The sequence below is a fragment of the Pseudorasbora parva genome, chromosome 15, assembly GCF_024679245.1.
Source record: "Pseudorasbora parva isolate DD20220531a chromosome 15, ASM2467924v1, whole genome shotgun sequence".
NCBI lineage: Eukaryota > Metazoa > Chordata > Actinopteri > Cypriniformes > Gobionidae > Pseudorasbora > Pseudorasbora parva.
In genome coordinates, this window is record NC_090186.1 from 9,400,150 (window position 1) to 9,427,686 (window position 27,537).

The 27,537-nt window shown below is 38.4% G+C and overlaps 1 protein-coding gene across 3 annotated transcripts in view; it reads left to right on the top strand.

Moving 5' to 3' along the window:
- The first annotated feature begins 2,176 nt into the window (after positions 1–2,176).
- The window catches only part of kcnh5a (potassium voltage-gated channel, subfamily H (eag-related), member 5a), a 139,431-nt gene continuing 114,070 nt past the window's right edge, over positions 2,177–27,537 (top strand). For 2 of the 3 annotated variants that reach the window (XM_067417035.1, XM_067417036.1), the window contains exons 1-2: positions 2,177–2,469; positions 25,622–25,745. In XM_067417035.1, coding sequence (XP_067273136.1) covers positions 2,397–2,469; positions 25,622–25,745 — 197 coding nt within the window. In that variant the 5' untranslated portion in view covers positions 2,177–2,396. Of the gene's footprint in view, positions 2,470–7,813; positions 7,882–25,621; positions 25,746–27,537 lie in introns of those variants that run through there. The other variant, XM_067417037.1, reaches the window with a different exon arrangement.

The following is a 27,537-nucleotide window of genomic DNA, read 5'->3' on the forward strand; positions in this document are numbered from 1 at the left end:
CCAAAACACCCCAGGCTTTAAATTGCACTTGGCAGGATTGTAAATATCCAAGCTGTCAAAACTCTTCATTATTGAAAATTATGTAATAGCCAAAAAATATATCATAATTCAGCCAAGAGTTTAAATTGTTCAAGCAAGTTGTTTTCCACATTGGCTATCATCTATAATCATACGCAACAGGGCCACCTCAAAATAATGAAGGCTTTCATGAGAGCAGCTGATGTGTTTCTGAGGCTTTTTGTCTCTGTTTCTCGTCTTCTCCTCCCTGTCTTCTCCTCTCTGTCTTCTCCTCTCTGTCTTCTCCTCCATGTCTTCTCCTCTCTGTCTTCTCCTCTCTGTTCTTTCCTCTCTGTTCTTTCCTCTCTGTCTTCTCCTCTCTGTCTTCTCCTCTCTGTCTTCTCCTCTCTGTTCTTTCCTCTCTGTTCTTTCCTCTCTGTCTTCTCCTCTCTGTCTTCTCCTCTCTGTCTTCTCCTCTCTGTTCTTTCCTCTCTGTTCTTTCCTCTCTGTCTTCTCCTCTCTGTCTTCTCCTCTCTGTCTTCTCCTCTCTGTCTTCTCCTCTCTGTCTTCTCCTCTCTGTCTTTTCCTCTCTGTTCTTTCCTCTCTGTCTTCTCCTCTCTGTCTTCTCCTCTCTGTTCTTTCCTCTCTGTTCTTTCCTCTCTGTCTTCTCCTCTCTGTCTTCTCCTCTCTGTCTTCTCCTCTCTGTCTTCTCCTCTCTGTCTTCTCCTCTCTGTCTTCTCCTCTTTGTCTTCTCCTCTCTGTTCTTTCCTCTATGTTCTTTCCTCTCTGTCTTCTCCTCCCTGTCTTCTCCTATCTGTTCTTTCCTCTCTGTCTTCTCCTCCCTGTCTTCTCCTATCTGTTCTTTCCTCTCTGTCTTCTCCTCTCTGTCTTCTCCTCTCTGTTCTTTCCTCTCTGTTCTTTCCTCTCTGTTCTTTCCTCTCTGTCTTCTCCTCTCTGTCTTCTCCTCTCTGTCTTCTCCTCTCTGTCTTCTCCTCTCTGTCTTCTCCTCTCTGTCTTCTCCTCTCTGTCTTCTCCTCTCTGTCTTCTCCTCTTTGTCTTCTCCTCTCTGTTCTTTCCTCTATGTTCTTTCCTCTCTGTCTTCTCCTCCCTGTCTTCTCCTATCTGTTCTTTCCTCTCTGTCTTCTCCTCCATGTCTTCTCCTCTCTGTTCTTTCCTCTCTGTCTTCTCCTCTCTGTTCTTTCCTCTCTGTCTTCTCCTCTCTGTTCTTTCCTTTCTGTCTTCTCCTCTATGTCTTCTCCTCTATGTCTTCTCCTCTATGTCTTCTCCTCTCGGTTCTTTTCTCTCTGTCTTCTCCTCTCTGTCTTCTCCTCTCGGTTCTTTTCTCTCTGTCTTCTCCTCTCTGTCTTCTCCTCTCTGTCTTCTCCTCTCGGTTCTTTTCTCTCTGTCTTCTCCTCTCTGTCTTCTCCTCTCGGTTCTTTTCTCTCTGTCTTCTCCTCTCGGTTCTTTTCTCTCTGTCTTCTCCTCTCTGTCTCCCTGAGTCTGGTTTCTCCCAAGGTTTATTTTTCTACATCATGCCCTGATGGAGTTTTGGTCCCTTGCCACTGTCGCCTTTGGCTTGGCTTGCTCAGTTGGGGACACTAAAATTTAGATGTAAGTTATTCAACTAAATATCCAAATAAAATAATTTATTAGGTTAATTAATTGTATAAACTATAATAATTATATGCCAATGTTGTCGCTTTATGATAAATTAAAATAAGCTGAAAACAGTTTTTTCGTGTTGCAGTATTGTGTGAAGCTGCTTTGAAAAAGTTGTCATTGTAAAAGCGCTATATAAATAAAGTTGACTTGACTGTCTTCTCCTCCCTGTCTTCTCGTTTTCTCCTCCCTGTCTTCTCTTCTATTTGGGGACAGGGTTTGTTTGAGTATTGTTGGGGGCAAACAACGTCAACTTTTAGGCTTTAAGAAACGGTCACAGAAAATTTTATAAAATATTAATCATAGATATTGGTGTCTGTAAGACTTCTGTTCATGAATTTTAACATTACACTAGTTACTGTGAGTGCTCAATTCACTTTTAGCTCACTTAAGATGAAATCACTTCAGTAACACTGACCGAGTTTTCATGTTTCTAAATCGCGCCCAGTTGGCACCATCTGTTGCATGAGACTATCTCCATGGCACCGGGCATCGAGATTCCTGTGCCAGTCAATTTTTATTGTTACAGTTTGCAAGTGCGCAGGCGCAGACCCGGGGAGCGCGGAGCCTGCAGAACTGCGAGCGCTCTGTGGTACAAAGGACCCATAACAGCCAGGCACGGCGCAGCGTTACCATGGTCTTCTCCATCCCACCGACAGATTCCCATCCCGCCTGCATCACTTTAACGACTAAAGCTTTCACAAAGTCCGCGAGCCTGACAGACGTTTCCCGGCCAAAGAATGCACGGGGGAAAAAGAGGACTGGTGGCACCACAGAACACTTTTTTGGAAAATATTGTCCGTCGCTCAAGTGGTAAGATGATCGGTTTCTTCAGATTGCAGTACCTGATAAAGCAAAGCGAGAAAGTCTCATGATGTCTTAAGATGTGTGTAAATGATCTGGTGGTTAGGTCTGTTTGGTTTTAACTTTAATAGCGCATTTGTTCGGATTTATGCATAAAAGTAGCGTTTAATAAAAATGGGATAGCCTACCTAATCAGTGCGAGTAGGCTATACGTATAGTCACTTCTAGATTTTCTTTATCGACTGTTTAATAAAAACTTAATGCTTAATATTAAAAAGAGCTGCACAATAGGAAAACAACCGTGAGCTAAACATGATTACACATTGTCTAATCGCTTCCCAAAACATTATTACTAATGCTGCCAATTATCAGCAATGATGTATTAATGCGTCAGTAAGACTTTATTATTTTATGACATTTATACACTCGGAATTAACCTTACACGGGGAAACATTTATTTGCGTCAGTTGACGCGTGTGAAAAGTGCGTGTATTTTTACGCAAATACCATTTCATCACACGAGCAACCTTTTAGTGTTAAACTTTAAAAAAAAGATTTTTAAATGCTTCAAGTTTATTGTCTTTGATGTGAACTTCTTCACTATTATACATAATCAAGTTATGCCTTGTAACCACTTTTTAATAGCATGCATTTTCAGTTTTATTAATCCGAACAGTCAAAGAGGGTCTAATCATGGGTTTATCTATGTCCATTTCTCAGTTGCTTAAATTATTTTTGATCATAGCAAAAGTTCATTTAAAGGTGATGCTGCTTTTCTTGGCTTCTTTGTGGTGGATCTTCTCATCTGTGAAGGGCTTGTCGCCTGGAGTGTGAATCGGAGAGTCATTTTGTGTACTGTACATTTCCGTGTCTGCCACAGGTTCTGTATAGGTTTGACTTCACCAGCAGAGGTCACACATGATTACTGCATCAAAAGCTATTAATATCCCTGCACAGATGTCTCACACAAATACTTCAAAGTTGAAGGAATACATTTGGGTATTTTTGTATACTGAGACCAGACAGCTCTGTCTGATAAGCTATGCTTAAAAAAAGAAAGAAATTATGCAGTGCCCTCAGCTCATAATACCATGCCCTGACATTTGCTTTGGGCAGCTCTCTGACCTCCAAGGGTCTCTGGATCTCCCACACACTCTTTACCAAATCTGCCAGTTTGTATCTTTTTGGGTAAATAGGCTCTACATTATCACATTCAGTTTTTTAATAACGAGATGCCGATATTTGTATTCTGTGAGCTCCCGTCAATGTGATCACCGTTTAATGTTTAATCAGTGCAGAATTTAGAATTCTAGTGCAGATAAAGTTGTTGAGCACATCTCTTATTGTTTTTTTTGACATCCTCCCCTCATCCCATTAATAAATCTGACAGAATCCGAATGGGCTGGATAATTGATTCTTGTGTTTAAATGTTTGCTTAAATTTACTTTCTTGTCATGGGCTTTTTAAATAAGAAAGTTAATGCGTTCCGTATCTGAAGGAATCTCTTTCACATCCGTCTAGAGGCAAGTCAAAGACAAAAGAAGTATGGAATGGAATGCCTAGAATAAAAAGGTTAAGTGTAATTAAAATGCAAAGGAAGAGCCTCATCCATCCCAGTTTCACCAAGGCAAGGTACATTTAAAAATATATCTAAAGTCTGTGCCGATATGCTGCCAATGAGCTTCCAAACCAATCGTGACACAGTTTTAAAAGGGCATGAACACTAAACAATTCTTGTGATTATTTACAATCTGATTGTGCAGCTATAATAAGCCAGTGGGGCAAAATTAAGTTAACACTGTGTGATTTATGGAATAAATTGGAGAGACTTTGACAGGAGTGTAGTTATATATATATATATATATATATATATATATATATATATATATATATATATATATATATATATATATATATATATATATATATATATATATATATATATATATTCTGAAAGATGAGACATGATTTAGTTTGACTTTAAAACACCTTCTACATAATTTTAGTTGAAACCAGTTAAAACAGGCTTTAAATTGCACGTCTTGGCATTGTAAATATCCAAACTGTCAAAACTCTTCATTATTGATAGTCATTATGTAATAGTCAAAAATAACCAATCTCTAAAGCATAATTCAGTCAAGAGTTTAAATTGTTCAAGCAATTTGTTTTTCACATATCGTCTTATACGCAGCAGGTCCACCTCAAAATAATGAAGCCTTTGATAGGTGTTTCTGGGGCTTTGTATCTCCGTCCCTCATTTTTACCCAGCTCTTCTTTGGTTCTCCTTTGCCGCCTTTGTTTGGGTACAGGGGTGTTTGTTTGAGTTTTGCCAGCCCACTTAGGGCAATCGAGAAGCACAGCTGGGGGCAAACAAAAGTCAACATTTATAAGGCTTTTTACCTTACACAGGCTGTCATTGTTAGAAGAGAAAAACAGTGCATAATTCTTTTCAATTTACTTATGTAACTGTGGTGAGTTATAATGTGTTAAAGAAGTTTTGTCAGGTTGATGTTAGGCTAATCAGCGGGGTTCTCACTGACTGGGAAATTAAATGTTTCAAAAGTAGGCTATTTTTTGACACTGAGGAAGCCCATACCTGCTGAGCCAGCAAATAATGCTGATACATAAGGCTAGGATAAATTGCATATTGCAAAGTTCGCGTTAACCGATTTTTCTTCGTAAATCTTTAGCAGTTATTGAAAAATCTGAAAGGCGTTTTTGGACAGATTACATTGAGGGGATCCTTGTAACTGTAACTCGTACCCCTGTCCACTAGGTGGCGAGTTCGCTTTTTTCACGTCTTTCTGCGGTTGAAACACTGATTGATCGATTACATGAGACATGATTCTGATTTCGGTAAGTTGGTGTTTATCTTTCAAACGTATTATCTGATGTTCATTAATGTTTTGTTCTATAACATAGTAAAGATTGTGTGCTCCACTCGCTACAGCGACTTCTCGCGCCACATTAAATAGAGCCAAAACGATGAAGTAACACAGCAGAAAAGCTTTTGTAATTTATTGGACAAAAACATTCATGATGAAACCTGAAAAGTGACCCACCCTGCGTCTCAATCAGCTCCCTAGTTCACTAGTCAGGGCACTGTTCAGGACATCTGATTGAGACTCACCCCCAGTCTCTGTTCATCTTCCTCTTAATAAAAAAATGCATGCAAAACAAATGTGAACAAAATCAGAGCCAAATATTACATATTTTAGGACGGCTACTAACAATTATTTTGGTGATTGGTCGAATATTTTGACCATGAATCCAGTAATCCGTTTTTTTGTGGTAATAAAATTTAATATAGTCCTAAGCATGACTTTAAAAACATACAATAAACAATGAGGCAATATTTTTGGTTCAAATAAAGTATCATATAAAGTACTGCTAAAATTCATAATATATCAATATATATTATAACAATCATCTACATATTATCAGTGTTGGGCAAGCTACTTGGAAAATGTAGTGAGCTAAGCTACTAGTTACTCTACATTAAATTAAGCTTCACTACACTGAAGCTAACCCCCTGGGAAATGTAGCAAGCTAAGCTACAGCAACTTGAAAAAAGTAGTTTACTACATCTAAGCTACTTTTTATTTATTTAATTTTATATTGAACCCACTTCATTCCAATCAATGCTATTTCAGTGATCAATAAAAGTCAAGCATATAGACACACATTTTTTTAAGTTATTCAAAAACTGTCCGAAATCAATTCGGCAACAAAAACATGTGATCCATAATATTAACAAAACCAAGGGCCTATTGCACAAAACTAAGGGATTAAGCTGGGATATCTTGGTGATCTTGTCATTTTTATGCAAAATTTAGTAGCCTACACAGCTGTCATGTAAACATACCCTGAAGGCAAACTCATCCCAAGAACGATAACGATAATGGAAGATAACTGTAGCCTATATTAGCGGATAAATTGAGCCAGGATCACTAAAATATCCCAGCTTAATCCCTTATCCTAGTTTTGTGCAATAGGCCCCTGGTGTCGAGTGTGTGTGTGTATGTGTGTGTGTGTGTGTGTATGTTCATCTGTATGTGTATGATATGCATACACAACTGTGTGTTTGCGTTTATGCTCGATTTAGACTTGGGCACTTTTGCAGGACAAACTGTAAGGTAATTTACAACTCAACTTGTACAAAAAAAGTCCAGTCCAGAAAGTACAGTAGCAAAATAATTAAGACCTGCTCCAAACAGTACCAACATGGCGAAAAACAAAACATGTAGCCTAGCCTAACAAGTTTCATTCATTCATTCATATCCAGAGGTGGCCAGGCTGGACCCCGATACTTTTAACAAGAGGTGTTTATTCAAGACACACAATGGATTTCAAATCGTTGCCGTTTCTCTTTTGTCACCGCGGGGACGATCCGCGTGCAACAGCGAATTGAGCGCTAGGGGAAAAAAAGTCAACTAGATAGTGCGAATGTGAACGCGCCTATACTGTCTTTACGCGCTCACTGCCAAATGAGTACTTTGAAGGCTCGCGTGCACATCTGTGCGCTTCTGAGTGAGGCAGAAAGGAATATAGAAAGTGAAGTATATCTGCGTTCTTATCAGTTGTGTTTCCAATTTGAGCTTGATCCTCAGAAATGCTAGGGAAAATGTAACGTTAGCTTGTGTGGACGCTACCGCACTACTTGATCAACAGAAGAGCTTAGCTACTGAAAAGCTATTTCATTGAGAAAACAGCGACGCTACCACCACGCTACTGAAAAATGTAGTTAAGCTAGTAATGTAGCTCACTACTTGTAGCGACGCTACTGCCCAACACTGCATATTATTATAACAAAATATACAACGGCCTGGCAACTGTTGTTGTTTCATAGTACAGCAGATCCCCTCCTTGTTTATTTTCAGTCAAATGACATTTAATTTAAATGTTAAAGGGGTGATGAGTTGAGAAATTAACGTTCCCTTGAGCATTTGATATATAAAAGGTCATGGTAATATAAGAATATCATGTGAGTTTCAGAGCTGAAAACTTAAAAAAAAAAAAAAAAAAAAAAATTTAGTCAAAGAAAAGCGTGTATAGACACCAGGCCCAGAAATCGATCTTGTTTGACGAAACACCGCCTCTACAGAATAATAAGCACCCCGCCCACCGACTCATGGAGCTGTTCAGATCACGTTGCCAGCAGCAATAAACATGCCGAAGAAGATAGCAAGATATTGTGGAAGATCACAGTCGCTGCATAAGCTTCCTTCAGATCCTAATATTATGTGTGATACTACTACATTTATTTTTAATGAAGTTCCAGCTTACATGGGGAAGACTACGCGTGTTCGCTTCATTTCACTTCAGAATCGTTTGTAAACAAGTTTCAGGTTGCGTTGGATTTGCAGACACAATGTTGTGCCTTCTATATTGGATCCGACAGGAATGGTGCAACAAACTTATGTGAGTAAAACGTCTCTTTTATATGTAATAGTAGTCTCAGGGCTGTGTGTTTTCTAGATCAGGGGTTTTCAAAGGGGTCCTCCAGAAGGGTCTCCACTTTCTTGTAGTATGCATACTTCCAGAATTGTTTGCTTTGTATCTTTCTAGTGAGTTGTTCTCACTATAGTCCCCGTTATCTTGCTCACTGGAGGCAGTATTCTTAACACAGTACGTAAGCTGCTTACATTTATTGTGAAAGTTGCTAAAGTATAGTCAATTTAGGTTAGGAAACAATATGTTGTATTTATAATATCACACATAAAATTCATACATAAAAATAGATGGATTTTAGGAAGGGGTCCCTCATAAAAGGTTTATCAAATTTGGGGGTCCTCCTTGGCATCATAAAGTTTGAAAACCTCTGTTCTAGACGGGCTACCAAAACGTATGCCCGTCGGCAGGCGTGTATATCTCAAATAGTGAAATAATATTCCTTTATTGATCCGGGCGCGCTTATATCCACCGATCGGGCGGCCAAGTAATACAAAAATAATACTTCAGTCAATCGTGGGTGGATGAAAAAATCATTGTGTTTGTTTGTTAAAGACGTTTACGAGCCCTGTGGTCGAGGGAATCATTCCGGTTGCTGCTTTCAAAACAATCCCTCCCTCATGAGGACTGACTGGGGCATAGATATGACAGTGGAGCTGAAGCTCATGCAAATCTTCTCCAATCCTAGCCGTGGGCGTTTACTTCCAACTCTCTAGTGCGGCACACCCATTAAAACCCAGCATTCAGGAGGGAGCCTCATAACCAGTGTAGAAAATAGCCTATTACTTATAAGTTATGATGTTTTTGAATGTACACTCAAAAAAATGCTGGGTTAAAAACAACCCAAGTTGGGTTGAAAATGCACTAACCCAACAATTGGGTTGATTTTACCCAACGGTTGAGTTGTTTTAACCCAGTGGTTGGGTTAAATGTTGCTTAAGACAACCCAATTGCTGGGTTAAAACAACTCAGCCATTGGGTTAAAACAACCCAATTGTTGGGTTAGTGCATTTTCAACCCAACTTGGGTTGTTTTTAACCCAGCATTTTTTAGAGTGTAAAAACCACAAAAACTTCATTAGTTGACCTCAGAGAACAGTATAAAAAAAAAAAAAAAAAAAAAAACCTGTTCATGACACTTTTTATTTAAAGGTGCTGTTCTTTCAGTAGTGAGGTTTGCGAATTGCAACCGCCATTTAGGACTATTGTAGAAACATGACGCCGCAAAATGGTGACTTCACTGTAAGGGGACCCGCGGTGTACTATAGAAACGGCTTATTCTAAGCCAGTAATAAAAACATAACGGTTCGTTATGTAAGGTCTTTATACACTACTGAAAACATAATAATCTATATTTTATTGCATTTATATCGATAGATCTTCCTAAATATTACACACTGTACCTTTAATCTTTAATATTTGGCCACTTCTTTATGATAGAAATGCTATAGCCGCTGTAGTTAGAATATGCAGACATCAAAACAAGGGTTTAAACTTTTGTTTTGATATCGCAAAATTCTCCTGTGTCGGTGTCGAGTGGTAAATGATTTATGTTACAAATATGATGAAATGCGTTGCATTCCCAGCAGGACGTTATAAGCAAATCAAACTCACAGCATGGATTGAGTTTGAGATGGACTCCAAGCATGTAAAGGATAACAGTTTGTGTGGAGCAATAAGAGTCGCTATTTTTAAATATAATTAATTATAATAAATCATAATTAAAGTGCAAATTAAAGACGCAAGGCATATGTTTATTTAATTGAATCGCATCTTTTGTGAATTCACTAAAGCACTATGCTACAGTATGGTTTTTAGTCTAATAAATCATCTAGTAATGGCTTCTAACGGATTCTCGTCTCGAATGCACTACTTCTAGTATTTTCCCAGTTACTCGACATGTGTAAATTGCAAGCGAGGATTTAAAAAAAAAAATAGTACTCTGATTTAAAGAAGTAATCGACAACCCTAATATATTTATTTTGTATGATTAATAATAATAATTATTATAATTTTTATTTACGTTGTTATTTTCAGTATGCAGTGCTATATATTTTCTATCTTGCACTCATTTCTTCTCTCTCTTTTCCTACCTCCTAAGAACTGTTCATTTGCGTATTGCGTATGAGGCTTATGCAATGTACCACGGCTCGTCTGAGCTTGGCTGCCCCTGGGCATCCTCAGCTTGCTCTTTTGTAATGCTTGTAACAGTGTAAGGTATACATACACACACACACACACACACACACACACACACACACACACACGTTTGTTTTTGTGACATATGGGGACATTCCATAGGCGTAATGGTTTTAATACTGTACAAACCATATTTTCTATCCCCTATTTATATTTTTAGTTTCTAAAAAAAACTCACCCTGTATGATTTATAAGCTTTTTGAAAAGTGGGGACATGGCCAATGTCCTCATATTTCACCCTCTCCTTGTAATACCTATGTCATGCCCATGTCATTATACACATTCGTGTCCTCATGTCACAAAAACATGCTCACACACACACACACACACACACACACACACACACACACACACACACACACACACACACACACACACACACACACACACACACACACACACACACACACACACACACACAGACAATTTATGTTACAGTTAAAAATTGAAGCAAAATAAATAAGATGGAGAACAAACTTATGAAAGGGAAGCTGGAAGAATTGATAAAGTAGGGTTTGTGTGGTAAAATTTAACTTTTAAAATAACCAAAAAAAACCTTAAGGGGATCATAAGACTAGTGAGGGAAAAAGATATGAATGTAGATTAGAAAAACAAAGCTCGAAAAAAATGGTCTACCTTAGTGCTAACAACTGTTTACCAGTACAGAGAACAGATTGTGTTTTGTGTTCAGTACACCAGAGGGAACCAATATCTGATTCGTCTCTAAACTGAAAATAGTATTTTTACATGCTTGGGATCCATAATAGCCAACAGAAAATCGTTTTCACAAAGATCACAGGCGCTAAGAATGGTGTACCCCGTGTAAATATAGGTTTATCTTAATAGGATCTGTCTTTTCTTCCACTTTCACCCAGAAGCAGGTAGTCCAACCTGCTTCCATGTAAGCAGTGCAAAGAACTCATACAATGCAATAGCATCACATACACGGAGTAAAATCAGAATGCATTATGTTAATGGATCCAAAAATAGAAGAATGTACGCTTGTTCGATGTCATTACTCCCTACTGCAGTGACCGCCAGGAGTAACATGCAGATAAGTGCAGGAGAAGACTCTTTGTACCTCCTAATGGCAGCTGTAGGGAGCTTGGTGAATAGTTTTTTACAGTCTCCAATTGCCCCACCATCTTCTGTAGCCTAGAAGACTTATAGAACGTCTCTGACAGTCCTCTCAGAAAGTACAGGCTGCTCTGGGCTTTCTTCTACAGCATCTCTGTGTTGTCAGGCTAGTTCAATATATTGCACTAACCCTTTAAAAGTAAAACCAAAATACAATGCGGCTCACTAGCTACATTACCATTCAAAAGTTTGGGATTGATAAGAATTTTATGAACTGTGTTTATTTGAAAACAAAAGTCTTCACTGTCACTGTTTCTCAGTTTAATAAATCCTTGTGAAATAAAAGTATACTTTTATTTTTATTTTTACTCCAAACGTTTGAATGGTAGTGTATGTCGTAGGGGTGTAACGGTACACAAATCTGACGGTTCGGTACAATTTCGTTACTGCAGTTTTAAAAAATTGCTTTTTATTTATTTTTATTCAACAGTGGTTTTCTGAAATTTTGTCTGTCCTTTAATTAATTCAATTATAACTAAAAGTTTCTTAAAGATAATGGTGTAAATATAAGGAGTCCTTGCTTTACACTACAACAGAGCCCAACTATTACGGCCGCTTCACACCGCAAGCGTGAGCAGTGCATGAGCTTCACGTCAGCGTAACTACACCGTCACTGCAGCTGCGCGACATTATTCACACTGGAAGCGTTTGTACAGCGTCACAGCAGCGGCTCCCACGTTAGAGCCTATAAATACCTGTCTGAGTATTAAATACTAAACTAAAAGAAAGCTTATCATATTTTCTGGCTAGTTTACTTTATTTTTTATAATCATAACCATATTTTCACCCAAACTGAATAATTAAAACAAGTTTAAATGGGTAAATCTTCTACACATTTTTTATTCTTCGTTTTCTTTTCTGACACACTCCACTACACGTACCTCTGCATTTTGAGTGCTTTTTGTGTGATATATTTATTTTGTCCATCAAAAGTGTGCTTTCACTTTAATTGAGGGTCAGCACTTTGTAAGTGTACAAACAGTTTAATAAGAAGATACTTTATAAACACAGTGCATTACGCGTTCACGGACAGGCGCCATCTTGGAAAACAGTCTCGATGAGTCGAGCCACGAACGCTGTGCTAAGTGATGAATTGTGACTTGGAATCTCATATGGTCCTTTGTTTCCGGAAGAAAACACTGAACACAACAGAGAAAATAAATAAATAAATAAATAAAAATGTCCATGTTATTACTTTTCACAAACTTAATTCCTATCGACCAGCTCACTTAGAACAGCGCTCGTGGATATATTCGTCGAGACTGTTTTCCAAGATGGCGCCTGTCCGTGAATGCATAATGCACTGTGTTTATAAAGTATCGGTTTGCATGTAGTGACCCTCATTATGCTGGCGTGTTAGCGTGAGGCTATTTTGAGCCTTGTTAGTGGTATTCACTAGCGATTTAATTTTACTACTCTGTGTCTACCCTGTGCCCCATAGACAAGCGCTATTAGCTAATTTGTTTTTAGAGATAAAACTCTTTACATTCGATTTAATGTCGTTCCACACCAGTAAGACCTCCGTTCATCTTCAGACACAGTTTAATATATTTTGTATTTAGTCCAAGAGCGTATACAAGTGTATGCACACTATACTGTCCATGTAATAAAAACATCATCAGAGTAGTCCATATGGGACATCAGTTAGTTAATGTGAATCTCTTGAAGCATCGAAAATACATTTTGATCCAAAAATAACAAAAACTACGACTTTATTCAGCATTGTCTTCTCTTCCCTGTTTGTTTTCAATCCTCAAATAAAGATTCAAACAGTTATGAATCAGCGGATTGATTCATGATTTGGATCGCCAATGTCACGTGATTTCAGCAGTTTGGCAGTTTGACACGCAAAAAGTTTTCAGCTCTGAAACTTACAGGATATTCTTATATTACCATGACCTTATATATATTAAAAGCTCAAGGGAAAGTTGATTTCTCAATTCATCACCCCTTTAATATGTTCGTGTAGGAACTCGGATTGAAGTATGTTCCACACTTAAAACAAGCCGACTGTTAACTGTTAAAGATTGCATTCGGAACCATTTGGTACACACGTGCATCGAACCGGAAGCACTGCAGGCTACTGATACGGTTCGGTACGAATACAAATACATTACACCCCTAGTAGGCCTATGTTGCGTAACACAGTGTTCCGTAGGCTCAGAAACGGCCATCTATTGGTGAAGCAGTGAATGATTCACGAGACTGGGGTCTCAGCTTGATTTGCCTTTGGCTTTATGCTTGTCAGCTAGGACAGATTTTTTTTTTACAGCATTTAAACAGAAAAACGGGTCATTTTGAAGCTGAAACACACCTGTGGCAGTTTAGACAAATGTGCTTTATTAAGAGTGACATATTAGCCCTCAGGAAATCTCAAAGTTCATCAGACCTGCTGGTCTGAACCTTTTCTATTAGAATTCCAAAGTGTACGAGATTAAATTGACAACTATCCTCAAAGTCATTGCTTGAGGCAGGACCTTAGTTCAGGGATTGGCAGTGGTTATATCCTAATGTACATGCCGTGGACATCTCTCTTCTTGCTGGAAGTAATGGAGTCAAATGCTGACACACACAAAGTGTCACGCTGTAATTGAGTAAAGAATTATAGAGAGATAAAGAATGACAGTGAGAGGCAATGGAGCCAGAGAAAAGGTCACAAATTGTCTGAAAGCAGAGTCTTCCGCACAGTGTTTAATAATCAGTGCAATTTAAAAGTCTACTACCCTCTTTTGTCAAACCTAAAAGTTTTAATCTGAATCATGGCTTATCTTTCTTGCTAGAACACTACATTCCAAATGTCAAGGAATAAAAAAAATTCTAGCGTGCTATTTGAGTCACAAATGCCAAGAAACATGAATGACTTCGATACATAAAAACAAGCGAGACCAATATATTTCCCTCAAATGTGGTTGCTACCAGCCTAAGAGTGTCGTTTGAACAAACCGCTTCATATTGAACTATATTACTGACATGCTCCCATGTATTGATTGTCAGCATTATTTTAGTCTTGTATAGTTAGACGTCTGACCTTTGACATGAGATCAGGACCTGATTCCAGTTGCATAAACATAGCCAGTATGTTAAGACTAGTCTGACCAGCCAAGGAGTAATCAGTTTTACTTTTCGGTATCAAATTAGACCAATCTGCGTTTTTATCAGTGGTGTGCTGGTGTGTTATATATCCCTGCAGCTTTTTGCAAACAAGTGCCAGCAAAAATCACACATTTTATAGTAGGTAGGTACCACATTTGGCTTCAAACTAAATTTGCGCCAGTTAAAAAAAGTATTTTCTATGAATGTGTGTACTAGTATGAAATGGTGAAAGTGTTAAATTCGGACGTACTGCATCTGCCATGTTGGCATTGTCGTGTGTCAGCTCCATGGACGTCCTTTCCAATTCCTCTCTAACTGACAAATCCTCTCATGGTATAGTAAAGTGTTCATTGAATGCGCACTTCAAAATCTTGCAGAAAGTAGTAGGTTATACGTTTTGCCTAATGTCTACTGAATATGAATTTGGATATACTACTCTCATATTACTCTGTACTGTTTTTCAAATACTGCAGTCTGGATGTAGGCATATTTCAGACACAGCAAAGAATTTCTGACTTTAACAGGAAGAAACTGTGGCTGACATTTAAAGTGACCTGTTTTTGTGGTGTTAAGGGGCCGGTTTAAAGCTGCCGCCCGTGCATTTGTTTTTGTTTTTTGTTAAAAATGATCCAAAATCCATTTTTGAGCAAGTAAATAACTGACCAGTTTTCAAACGATCTCCTTATCTCAACCTGATTCACAACAGTAAGCTTGTAAAAAATAAATGGTACTGGTATCTTTTTTTTTCTTCTTTTAAATGTTAGTCAGTCTCTCAGTAAAATATGTGTTGATAATTTCTGACCGATGGAAAAAGGAAATTGGTAGCCAATCCAAGAACTTGCTGTCGTTATTGATGTTTGTGCATTTTTATGTGCATTTAAATGACACTATTTCATATAATATTAATAAATATTTGCCTTGCTACATATTTGTTCATCACAGTTTTTAATTTCTGTCATACACATAATTGATGACAATTTAAAAATAATTGATTAATAATTATTAAACAAAGTCTGTAGTTGACTTGACAACTTATTGTCTAAACATTTTGCATTTAACTGGATAACTTACAGAAATGTATAAAGTTATCCAGTGCAAAATGTCTAAACAGAATTGAAAACATGTTTTTCACTATTGATTTTTAACTGTTCCCAATTTATATGCATTTTAGTATGTTGCATTTCATGTGTTTTATGTATGTGCAAAAGAAAATGCAGCTGTTTCATGAGTTTGTGGGCAGGTAAAGCTGAAATAAAATAATATGTATAGAAGTAAATGTGGCCATGTGAGTGCTTATATGAGATGTTTTTCTTGTAAACACACTGCTGTGGAATTGTGGAGAGCAATCTAGCAGCTGTCTGTTGGCCTCCCACGTGGGTTTGGCACGCACATCACTAAGTCTTTCATCACTGTCAATATGCCTCTTATTCACCATTTACACAATAAGCTTTCGGCAGCATCCCATATTACACATAAAGCGCTGATGGAGTGCCGTAGGCTTCACGTGGAACTGGAAGTGTGATCAATGTGTTTGTTACAACCACTCGGGCTATTTAAGGTGACTTGACTTGAGACATTTTTAAACCAACAAGACTAATTCAGTAGAGACACAGGTAAGCCTGAGTGTTCATTTTCCTCAAGTGAGATCATAAAGTTTAAAGTCTTTCTAGTCTCAATATTTCATTGATTTTACATGCTGTCCGACAATATTGCCTGTGAAATGGATGCTCTTTTTGCTTTGTGGTGGATCTGTGCACAGTGTGCAGTATTGCATTGCTTTATAGAGGGGTTTACAAACGACATTTTCAATACTGTTTCAGTTGTTCATTTTTTGTGAATTGATAAGTTTAATCCACAGAAATTCAATTTGGCAAACTGAAACAATTAGATTTGACTAGTCACTAGAAAATGTTCAGTTGGAAACCAATTTTTTTTTTTACAGTTCTACAGTACTCTACATTTGTAATGAGTAATGCAATTACACACTACGGGCGGATACCAAACTGCGTTTTTGTTCCTTTGAGAGGCACTTCAGGAAGTGGATGCCATTTGTAAGGGCGTTACAAGCGACAGTAACAACTGAATGCCTTCACAAAGGGCCCTCGGGTGGGGGAAATGTGGAATCCCACAACACAGAATTTGGGGCCGTTGGTTTCCAGCTCAGTACAGGGACCACACCAGTCTCCTGGAATTGTGTGTGGTCTTCTTAATTCTGGTATATTACTTGCCGGTTCTGGCAGGCTGTCATGTCCTCATTCTGACAATGCCTCAACAGTTTTTCACCAGAACCATCAAGGTGGCACAAAGTAGCTCAAGTCACCGCATCTTTCCCATTGGGACAGGATGCTCTATCTCACGAGTGGTCACACGGTCTACTTCCTTCCTCTTCCGTTACTTGTAGCGTAGGGCTGGACAATAATTCAATATCAATATATATCGCGATATAATTTTTTTCAATAACGGTGATATGATTTTTAAACACATTTCCGATATTTCGATAAATATATTACAGTATTCCTCACTGACTGACGTTCAGGGCGCAGCCGTCAGAAAGAGCAGAACATGATTGGCTACTTGCGCGATGACGTACACCACAGAAACGCAGTCAGTGCTCAGCAGTAGTAGGCTGATAGATCCAACGCGGCAAGTTTTAGCTACAAAAAGAGTTTCCCTGACCGCAACACAAATGTGACTGAACGAACTTCCACAAGTAAGGAGAAAGAAATCGTTGATAAGAGAAGAAAGACTAACGTTAATTCAGTGGGGTGGAAGTGGTTCGGCGTGTCCTCCGCACTTTTAATAAAGTGTATTTTCATCCCCCGCACTTTTACTGGGTCTCACCGGTCTTAGTCGACCCGCTCCGAGCGGGTTTCCAAACGGCGTTACCTGGAGCGAGGGCGGGCAAGTTAACAGAGACGCTAAAGACCGCTTTCTCTAACCTCGGTTGATTGCGCGCTTCTTGAGGTCACGGGCAAGTGTATACATAGAAACCAACGTGAATACATCAAGATTTAATTTCAGAGACAAAAAATAATCTATGCTAGCTTGAAATGTCATTTTGTTCGTATCTAAATATGAGGAGGACGCTCTCTCACAGAAAGCCCAAAAGCGGATTCGCAGAACTACTGTCACGCTGGAGCTGCAGCTGAAGGAAAACAATCGTTATGAGCTGAAAGGTGACGACAGTCAGACGATTGCGACAATATATGAAAGCAATGAAGGAGCATCATGAGCAACAAAACTGTTTTCAACACTGATAATAATCATAAATGTTTGTTGAGCATCAAATCCTAATATGAGAATGATGAGTGACACTGAAGACTGGAGTAATGATGATAAATTCAGCTTTGATCACAGGAATAAATGACACTTTACTATATATTCACGTAGGGAACAGATAATGTAGATCAGAATAATATTTCACTGTATTACGTTTTTTACTGCATTTTTAATTAAATAAATGCAGCATTAAATATATGCTATAATTTTGCATAAATGGAAAATAGAGCGCTATGAATTGTTCTTCACTGAAATTTAAAACTTTAAAGAAAATGCTCAATAAACTGCATCTGCGGCATAGGAGCACTGTACGCTGTGAAGCAGATCCACCATCTGAAGCAGATCCATCCGCTATATTCTGAATATCTGAATCCTGGCTGAAGCACTTTTGTTTAATCTATATTAAGAATAATATAATCAGCCTATGTTATAGTTTAAACTTAAAGATATTAATATTAATAAAGTGAGAGTCTTATGTTTATTTGATGTTGATTTCACATTTCTTGTTCATATAAAGGCTAAATACAAATAAAAGGTGAACATTAATTTATTTGTACTGGTTTTATTTCTAAAATATTATATAGTTTTATAGGATGACTATTCATAGACTTGGCAAATACATTTTTCAGAAGTTTATAGGTACAGACATCCTTTGTGGCAGTTCTTAGTAGTTTTTTCTAAAGCTTTTATATATTTCATATCGATATCGGAATTATATCGTATCGACCGAAATTAAGAAAAATATTGTGATATGAATTTTGGCCATATCGTCCAGCCCTATTGTAGCGCCCCAATGGCCAGCCAGGCCTTGGTTTACCAACCATGCTTCTGTCTCATGGTGGGCAGACTGTGACAGCTTCCATGAAACTGAAACTGGGGTTTTACCGAGCTCAACAGCTCTGCCTGAGCTGTGATATAAACAAAAGGCTATTGAATTATATGTAAGATTGTGGCCAAAACTGGCACTGCAATCACTTTCAAATGACTATAGAGCGGTGTATCCCCTCTCCCCCTCCCCTGACTCAAGGTTGCCAGATCGGCTGCAGGATCTGCAGGAACGTTTGTAGCTGCAGCTGTGGTAACTACAGCAGATCTGACAACCCGGATGCTGAAACACTACTGACTTCATGATTGGTCGATAGGTGGAGGGCGGAGCTTCAGGCCAAAACACAACATGTCAACATCAAAATCAGTTGAGGGCTGCAACAACAACTTATAAATGACAATATCCTGGCCGGACTACTGTTGTCAGTGATATAAGTATTTGAAATTAACATGATTTCTTAATGTCTAGTGACACATAAGGGCCATTTTATGATTCATTGAAATACATTTCTTACAAACAGTTCATTTAAAAAAGTGGAGGAGCTGTTCGATATGTCAATATGCCCGTCTTCCTGTTTTAAATACGTCAACACATAATAATGCTACACGTTTTAAGGCACTTCAGTGATCCTTTATCATATAAACAGAAAAATTCATGTTGTTTTGTTTTGTCATGCATTTCATATTCAGTTTTAAAAAAGTTCATAAAGAAATGTTTTTTTTTTATAAAGTTAAGACACCAATAATATGATATTTCTGTTGTTTCTGCCTAGAGTTGTCATGGTAACATTTTATGTGAAGCTAAAGAGGAAATTACGTGTTTTTTCATTGCTTCTTTCGCCAAGTGTGGCTTCATTATGACACCCAAGCGTCTTGCTCCCTCCAAAGTCCCTACTTCAAGGGCTCTTTGCTTCAGAGTGGATATGGCATAGAGATGCTCACCTCCAGTTGAAATGTGTCCTGCATTTTGCATGGCACCTAACTTTTTCTGCAGCAGTTTATTTCTGCTACAAAAGAAGTGATACTGCAATCTACAGGGCGTTGAAGGAACTATAGAACCTGTCTAGTGTGCTTTGCCCTTCCTTTTACCCACCGGTTATTCGGCGTGTGACAACACCGGTAATATGGGAGCTTTTAAATCGCTTATTTTAAACCGAAAGTAAAATGTGCATGGCCACACAGTCAAAGGCATTCATAACGGTACAGAGCAGCGATATGAACTTAAAGCTTTTACTCGGCTTTTTTCGCTTTGCGTCAGTCACGCTCCGTTATGAATGTTAGTGCGGCCGTGCCGTGCACATTTTAATTTAGCTTTATATGCTTTAGAATTAGCACTAATTCAGGGGCGAATTGCTTGAATGGTGTGTTCAATAATATTTCTAATGAAAAACACAACAAAACAGTACAATGACAAGCTTGCTTAAATAGTTGCTTTTACATTTCACTTTGAATTTCTGAATTCATTATTTATGCGTTATATGGAAGATAACTTTTTGAAGGATATTGCTTAAAGTATGCCCTTTTTGAGCACTAGAGTTTAACTGAGACTTGAGTGTTTGTAGATGTTATGTCGATCGCAATATTGAGGCGCTCTGATTTCTTTCAACTTTATAATAAAATAAACGTGATTTTTTTTTTAAAGTCTTTTACACGATTTTGAAATTGGTGACTTGTAATGGAGTCATGTTTGCTGTGAGGCAAGGGTCTCAAACTCACGGCCCGTTGGATTGTATTTTGTGGCCCCCTACTTGTTAAAGTTTAGTGTCAGTGCGGCCCGCGCGTTGATCTGTAAAGCACCTTTTTGCTGAGTTGTTGCATGTGCCTAGCTTGCCGCCTCACTTCAAGTGTGTATGTGAGAGAGTTAGCTCGGCCCTCCCTTATGCAGTATATTTGGTTGACACCATGTGATTGACAGGAACAGAATTCAAGGCGGATGATCAGACAGTCGAGATGAATGTGGTATAACAGCACTCAGATGCCCAATCAAATCAAAGTAGGCGGAGTTCGTGCACAGTCTTCACACACACACAGACACAGACACTGACACAGACAGACAGACGAGCGAGTCAATCTATCGCCGTTGCGGAGAGAGACTATTCTTTCCGGTGAAATCAAAAGACAAAATGCACTCACATAAATGTGTCCATGCTCTTAATATACAATTATTGATGAACATCTTTGATTTTATTGAAGAAGCGGATTAGGACTTATAACTTTTAAAACGGATAACTAAAATTCTACCACTAGACCTATAGGTAACTCAAATATTAGCAGCGGCTCTAAATATTTATTCACTAATGCGAAGAATCTCCGGATTAAGGCGCAAATTAATGCAAATATTGTTTGCAAATAGTCCAAAAAGAATATTTCCCAACTAGAATTTCATTCACTGTTCAGTTTGACCTGATTACGGCTAAGTCTATTATTTTAAATGAGATTAATTATTTCATCATTACATAATGATTTAATTTTTACAGGCTTTAAATATAAAAAAAAACATTGAGTAGGCAAGAAAACCCTTTGTTTATGAAGAACCATTCATGTTCAGAAGGAAAGTTCAAATTCAGAAGAACAGTTCATGATCAGAAGAAATGAACTATTAATAATAAAGACTGAGAAGATTGGATCACTTGTGCTCTTTTTTTTTTTTTTGTGGAATACTTGCGGCCCAGCTTGACCCAGAGTGTACCTCTACCTGCACCAGTTAAATTGAGTTTGAGACCCCTGCTGTATAAGGTTTTTACTTTTACTTACAATACACTTCTGATTTAAAAATACCCCCCCCCCTTCAAGATGTCCTTTTAAGGGCTATAAAGTGAATGAAAACTAAAATTAAATAAAACATTTTTTTACAAATAAGAATAGAAAATACATTTTTTAAACTATGACCCTCATTGCAACCCAACAGTCATTTCTCGCAAAGACTTTCTTGCGTTATCTTTGTGCAGCGGAAGGGACTGCTCCACTCGCCTGAACTCCTTTTCCATATTAGTTATTAATGCTTGACTTCTTGGCAGAATCTTTATTAGTCTGAACGTGCTGTCTTGGCTGAGAATACGATATATCGAGCATTACATGATTATCATATCACCGAGCCCTGATCTTCAAACAGATCTAGGTCTCTTGCATCCTCAGGGAGTACTTCTTCGCAATTGGCCCCTGATCCAAGGGCAGGGGCCATGGCACGGAGACCGCTGTAATGAGTCTCCTCTCTCCTTCCTCAAGGGGACAGCACTTCACTTCATCCTTTTCCTTTCAGCTGGTCCTGAGGAGGAGGAGAGATAATGGCGACTATTCAATGGAGGAGAGAAGCAGCCACTTTTTTTAAATGCTGTGTCAAATGCCACATTTGACACCATCTCTCTCTCTCTCTCTCTCTCTCTCTCTCTCTCTCACTCTCTCTCTCTCTCTCTCTCTCTCTCTCTCTCTCTCTCTCTCTCTCTCTCTCTTTCTCTCTCTCTCTCTCTCTCTCTCTCTCTCCCTCTCCCTCTCCCTCTCCCTCCCTCCTCAGGGGGGGACTGCATGTGTTCAGAGAGCAGAGAGAACTGTAGCTCTGCCGCAGTATAAAAGCCTTGTGTGTATGTGTGAGCAAAGGCGCTTGTGTTTGTGGGGGTCTTTATGTGTGTAAGGAATTGTATTGTCACAGACATTTCTGTAACAATTTGTGTCCTGATTTTTGCTGTAATAGCCTGGCTATTTCTATATCTGCAATGGGAGGCTGAAGTCAGCTGGTTTTAGCCTAACTAAAACGCTAATGAAGACTAGAGAGGATGACTTAGTCACTTTAATGGCATAGTCTTACAGGAACAATGTTCAGGTCTTTAACCCACCTGCTATGGCTAGACCTCAGTGCATCCATTACATTGATCTCAAGACTGCAAGTGCACTGCAATTAAATTTGTCAAATGAAGGGATGGAAACTAATTAAGGAAGTTTCCACAAATGAAGTCCAAAATAGAAACTTATTAGAAAGTATTTTTTTCTTTTTAACAAAGTGCCATTGAAAGGGGAGAGCCTAAATGAGTCTGTCCACCTCAAGTGATTAGACTTAATGTTATATGTGTGGTTTTAGGGCTCTATCATACACCTGGCACAAGCAATTTTTTTGGTAGTTTCAACCTGACGCAGTTATCATTTTCATGTCCAGCGCCACGTTGTTTAAATAGCAAATACATTTGGCATACTGGTCTGAAAACGAGGTGTGTTCAGGTGCTTTGTTGGAGCGTTGCTATTATGAGGCAACTGAAATAGACAGCTTTTTGTTAATCAAAGAGTGCGGTGGTAATGTGCGTCTGTAGGTGGGTGTGCATTGCAATGGGTGTACACTCAGCAGCAAACAAACATTTTTTAAATATTAAAAATAAAAATAAAGGATTCCTCTCTGGAGCAGCGCTCGGTCTTTCCGCTCGCAAATTCCACCATGTAAATAGCGAATCCACCATGATGCAAGCGCAACTGGCTTTTAAAGGGAATGGCAGATGAGACTCTGATTGGTTTATTGCACGTTACGCCAAAACACACCCATGACTCATTAAGAAAATAAGGACAACCCTTTTAGACCATGCGCCGGGCACGCCGACCATTTTTCCGTCGTTAAAACTAGCAAAAGTGGATTCGTACATGCCCTAAGTGCACTTGCGCACTTTAGACTTTTTAGTGCTGGCATAGAGCTGGTTTAGCTGGTGGACTTGCACACTGTTCTCAAGCAAACCGGAGCTAGTGAAGCTGGTTAGCCAGTATGGTCTTGCGGGGTTGGTTGAATGTGAGTGGGCTAGTTGTCTGTATTTTGTGGATAATATATCAAATATAAAAGCCTTGCTAAAATGGGCCTTGTGACGCCTCTGCGCCCCTGAACATTGAGCTTCTGCTACAATGTTCTTCCTTAAGACACATGCATCCTGTGTTACTTTTAAACCATTTAGAGTGTTTTTAATTCTATTCATTCCAGTTCATTTTTCCTGAAGTTTTTAACTGGTCTAAAACCATACATTAAGACAATAATATGAATAATAAATATACATATACTATTATAGTTATTATAAAACGGTTAGATCCAGTCCTTGATTGGTCAATAGTTGTGTTTCATTCACAATAAAACACGGCCACGACTGCAGATTTAGCATATTAATTCGGGTCAGTTCAATGTTCACAATTAAAAAATCAGTTTGAATGTCCATTTGCATGTTGGGCAATCTAAAGCAATTTAAGGGGGCATAGCATACACAGTTTCTGCCAATCTCGTGTTAATCTTGAGTACCTATAGAGTAGTATTGCGTCCTTCATATCTCATAAGAGTCTTTAGTTTTATCATATTTATATGATTATCCCTAAGTAAACTTTCGATCCACTATAAGCTCATGTTGTTTTCATTATATGCACTTACATTTGATGCAGTTTTACTCACCGCCTTCGACTCATGACCGGGAACAAACAAACACACTTGCAGAACTCCGTTGTGTTTCTGGGAAAACAAACTTCATCCACTTGACATCACTTTCCTTAACGCTGGGTTATTTGGGAAGCTGAAAAGGTTATCTTTCCCTCATTTTTTTCCCCCACACTATTTTATGGGCGCTAGAACGCTCGTTGTTCAGCGGGTATGCAATTAATTCTTACTTTCACATTTAAACGATTTCATGAAGTTAATTTATACCCTACTTGTGGTTAGTATATCCATCAACATGCTTGTTTGATTTGCGGCCTCTTTAAATACAGTTTAAAAAAAGAAAAAAACATTCGATCTACGTCAGAGCGCCAGCACGTCCACGGAGCTTTCTACAGCGTCGTTGTCAGGGCGGCAAGAGCGAATTTTGACGCTCTCGCCGGCGGCGGTGTGAACGCACACGGTAAGCAAGTCAGAATACATTAAATAGAATTAGATCCCGACCCCTCCAACCCCAAAAAACAAAACAAAAAAACAACTTGAATTCCCTACCTACAGATTTTGAGGGAATAGTGTAACTTAAGTTGCTGTTCACGGTCAAGGACTTTTTTTCCAACGGAAGGAAGGCTTTTAGTGATTTTACAAGTTACATTGATTCATAGGTATCTTGATGCCAGCTGAACTTCGCCCTGCCCACAACATTTGAGGTCGGGAAGTTCGGTCTGGACTTGATCTGTTGTGGATCAACTATGTTTCAACCAACCAGAGTCAAAACCAGAGCTGCTTGGACCAATTAAATTGTCAGGGCGGACTTTATACTATGATGGACAGATACATATAGTAATAACAGATAATAATAATAATAATAATAGATTTTATTTATAACGTACTTTTCATTCCAAAGAATCTCAAAGTGCTACAATGGAAAAGAGAAAAGGGGAAATAACAAAAATGAATAAAAAGTAAAAATATTAAATAATAACAGTAACCTAATCATCCACATCACCAAAAAGCACTTGGGTTGAATTTCCTGTACACTGTAAAAAATTATGTGTTCAATAAGTTAAGACAACTTATGTTTTTACATTGTTTTAACTCATCAAAATAAGTTAAGAAATGTTAAACTTGTTTTTATTAGTTATACAAGAAGTAACTCATTTTTTTAAAGTCAGTTTAACATAATTTAAGTTGAAATAACTTAACATCCAAGTCGATTGTACTGCAAAAGTTCAAAATTTGCCTTTTTTTTTTACAGTGTATTTTTCAAGTTCTAATCCTAAACTGAGAACTTGTTCGTATACATTCACCTTTACTATTTCTCTTAAAAATGATGATCATGTTGGTAAGTACTCTGTGTATCCTTAAACTCCTTTTACAACACCGGCAAATATCTTTTACACTCATCTTTTTCTTCTTCTACTACTTCCAGCGTGCACGGAGTTGAGGTTTGTTGACAGCTATGCGTAGCTCAACATATGTCACTTACTCCGTTGCTCTGATTGGTTATAGGTCTATCCAATTCAGTGCAGAGGCATTTTCTTTCCTGGTTCGGTTCAAACACACCCCATAATCACAACCCAGTGGCGCAGTATCAGACAGAATACATTTTTTGGCTTTAATATTTGTATTGTGCAGTAACTGTTTTATGAAAGCAATAAGCCCAGTGAAGCCGGGGTTTACAGTGAACAGCTAAGGGGCGTTGGTTGTAAATTCACTGTAAACCACGGCTTCTTTGGGCTTTATTTAGGCACATTAATAAATGTGTCACTCTGCCTTCTCTTATTTTTTATTGCAGAGACAAGTTTCTTATTAGGGAATGCACAAATCGTGGAGTGGCCTATAGTTTACAGTAATGACGGATTCTGCAAGCTCTCTGGTTACCACAGAGCAGAGGTCATGCAGAAGAGCAGCACCTGCAGGTGAGTGCCTTTCCCACCGGTCTATTTTTACCCTGTCTTTACTTTTTAGTCAAGGACAGACAGTGATGTGGTACAAATTCATATTTACAACTTTTCAGGCTAAGGTATGCAGGATCCAAAAATGCATTAGAGCATGTGCATCATAACTAAATTATATGTTTTTACAGAATTACATTATTTCGAATATGGAAGGGAAGCTTGCGTCACACACTTTCCCAGAGAGATTATGCTTGGGTAGCTGCAGCTAAATCAGTTAAACTGATGCAGTACAAGTAGAGTTTTTTGTTATGACCTCCCCACGTGAGCGCTAACCTCACTATTCCCGCCAGTTTCACTCATCACAATAGTGAGGATGTTTCTCGAATGATTTGCTGTTAGACAGAAGTGTCATTTTTCTCACTCTGCTTGAGTTAGCAATGCAGCTAAAGCATACTTCGCACATCAGTTAAGCTGCGTTAAGTCATAGTAGAGTCTGCTTGTGCTATTTAGCCACTCAGAGAGCGCTTTTCTCCTGAGCCATCACTGAACACCTTGTTAGCGCTAAATAAGCTCAGTAAGGTGCCAATCATCAGAGCAGAAATAGAAATACTGACTACAGTGATTTGGCTCTACCTACACGCAGTGATATGGATCTGCCTACAGACTGTGATATGACTCCAGATTGACTCAAGATTCAAGGGGAATTTTGAGGTAGAATTGGCACAAGCCTTTGTCAGCTAAAGCAATTAGGGTGAAGATTTGATACTAAAACTACTCAAATAGACCATAAATCCCAGAATTTTTGGTTTTATGGAAGCTGAAGTAAATATTCAGTGAAGTGATCATTTAAGCAATTTTGTCTAGGTCTGCCTTATTTGTTATCATTAAATTGTATTGTCCAAAAGTCTGAAACTACTTGTAAAGCATTGTCCTGTTAAAAGGGATAGTTCACCCAAAAATGAAAATTCTGTCATCATTTACTCACCCTCAAGTTACAACACAAAGGAAGATAATAAAGGAAGACCAAGCAGATTTCAGCCACCATTGACTATCATAGAAGGGAAAAAAGACTATTGTAGTCAATTCCTCCAAATATCTTCGAACAAAGACATTTGGTTGGGAACAACTTGAGGGTGAGTAAATGATAACAGAATTATAATGTTTGGGTGAACTATGCCTTTAATGCATTTTTTTTTGGATTCAAAATTATATAACAAGCATGTCAATTTCAGGGAACAGCTGCATTTCCCTCTTTATGACAAAGGATTGTACTAAGGAGTTCACATGATCGGGGTCAAAAATTAGCTAATTTGATTTGAATGAATTCTTATTAATTTTGTGTTTCCTATTTTTCTAGGCTAAAAAACTATTTTGAATGCCAGATTTCAATGTGATTTCAGACTTTTTACAGACTATTTTTGCAAGAACTTCTGTTGATAAAACCCCCAATAAAGTCTTGTTTTTGCTGCTAAACTTTAGAGTTGAATGTGTCCTTCCTTCTACATAACATTAAGGTGTAGAGCATGTCAGAACTGTGGCTTCGTATCTACTGTTTGTCCAGCCTCCGTATGTTAAATAGAGCGGCTGCAGTAACTTGACAGCCCATGTCATCAGCCACTCCCCCTTGTGCACACTCAGTGAATTAACTGACAGTGAAAGACAAGGTAGAATTTTCTGGGCGGATGTGTGTGCCACACAGGTGTGCGCGCTCCCCTAACTCACGTTTTCTGCTCTCTTTGTCTTGCTCATTTTCATCTCCTCTCCCACCCACTTCTCCCACTCTCACAACCTTTTTTAACTTTTACTCCTTTGT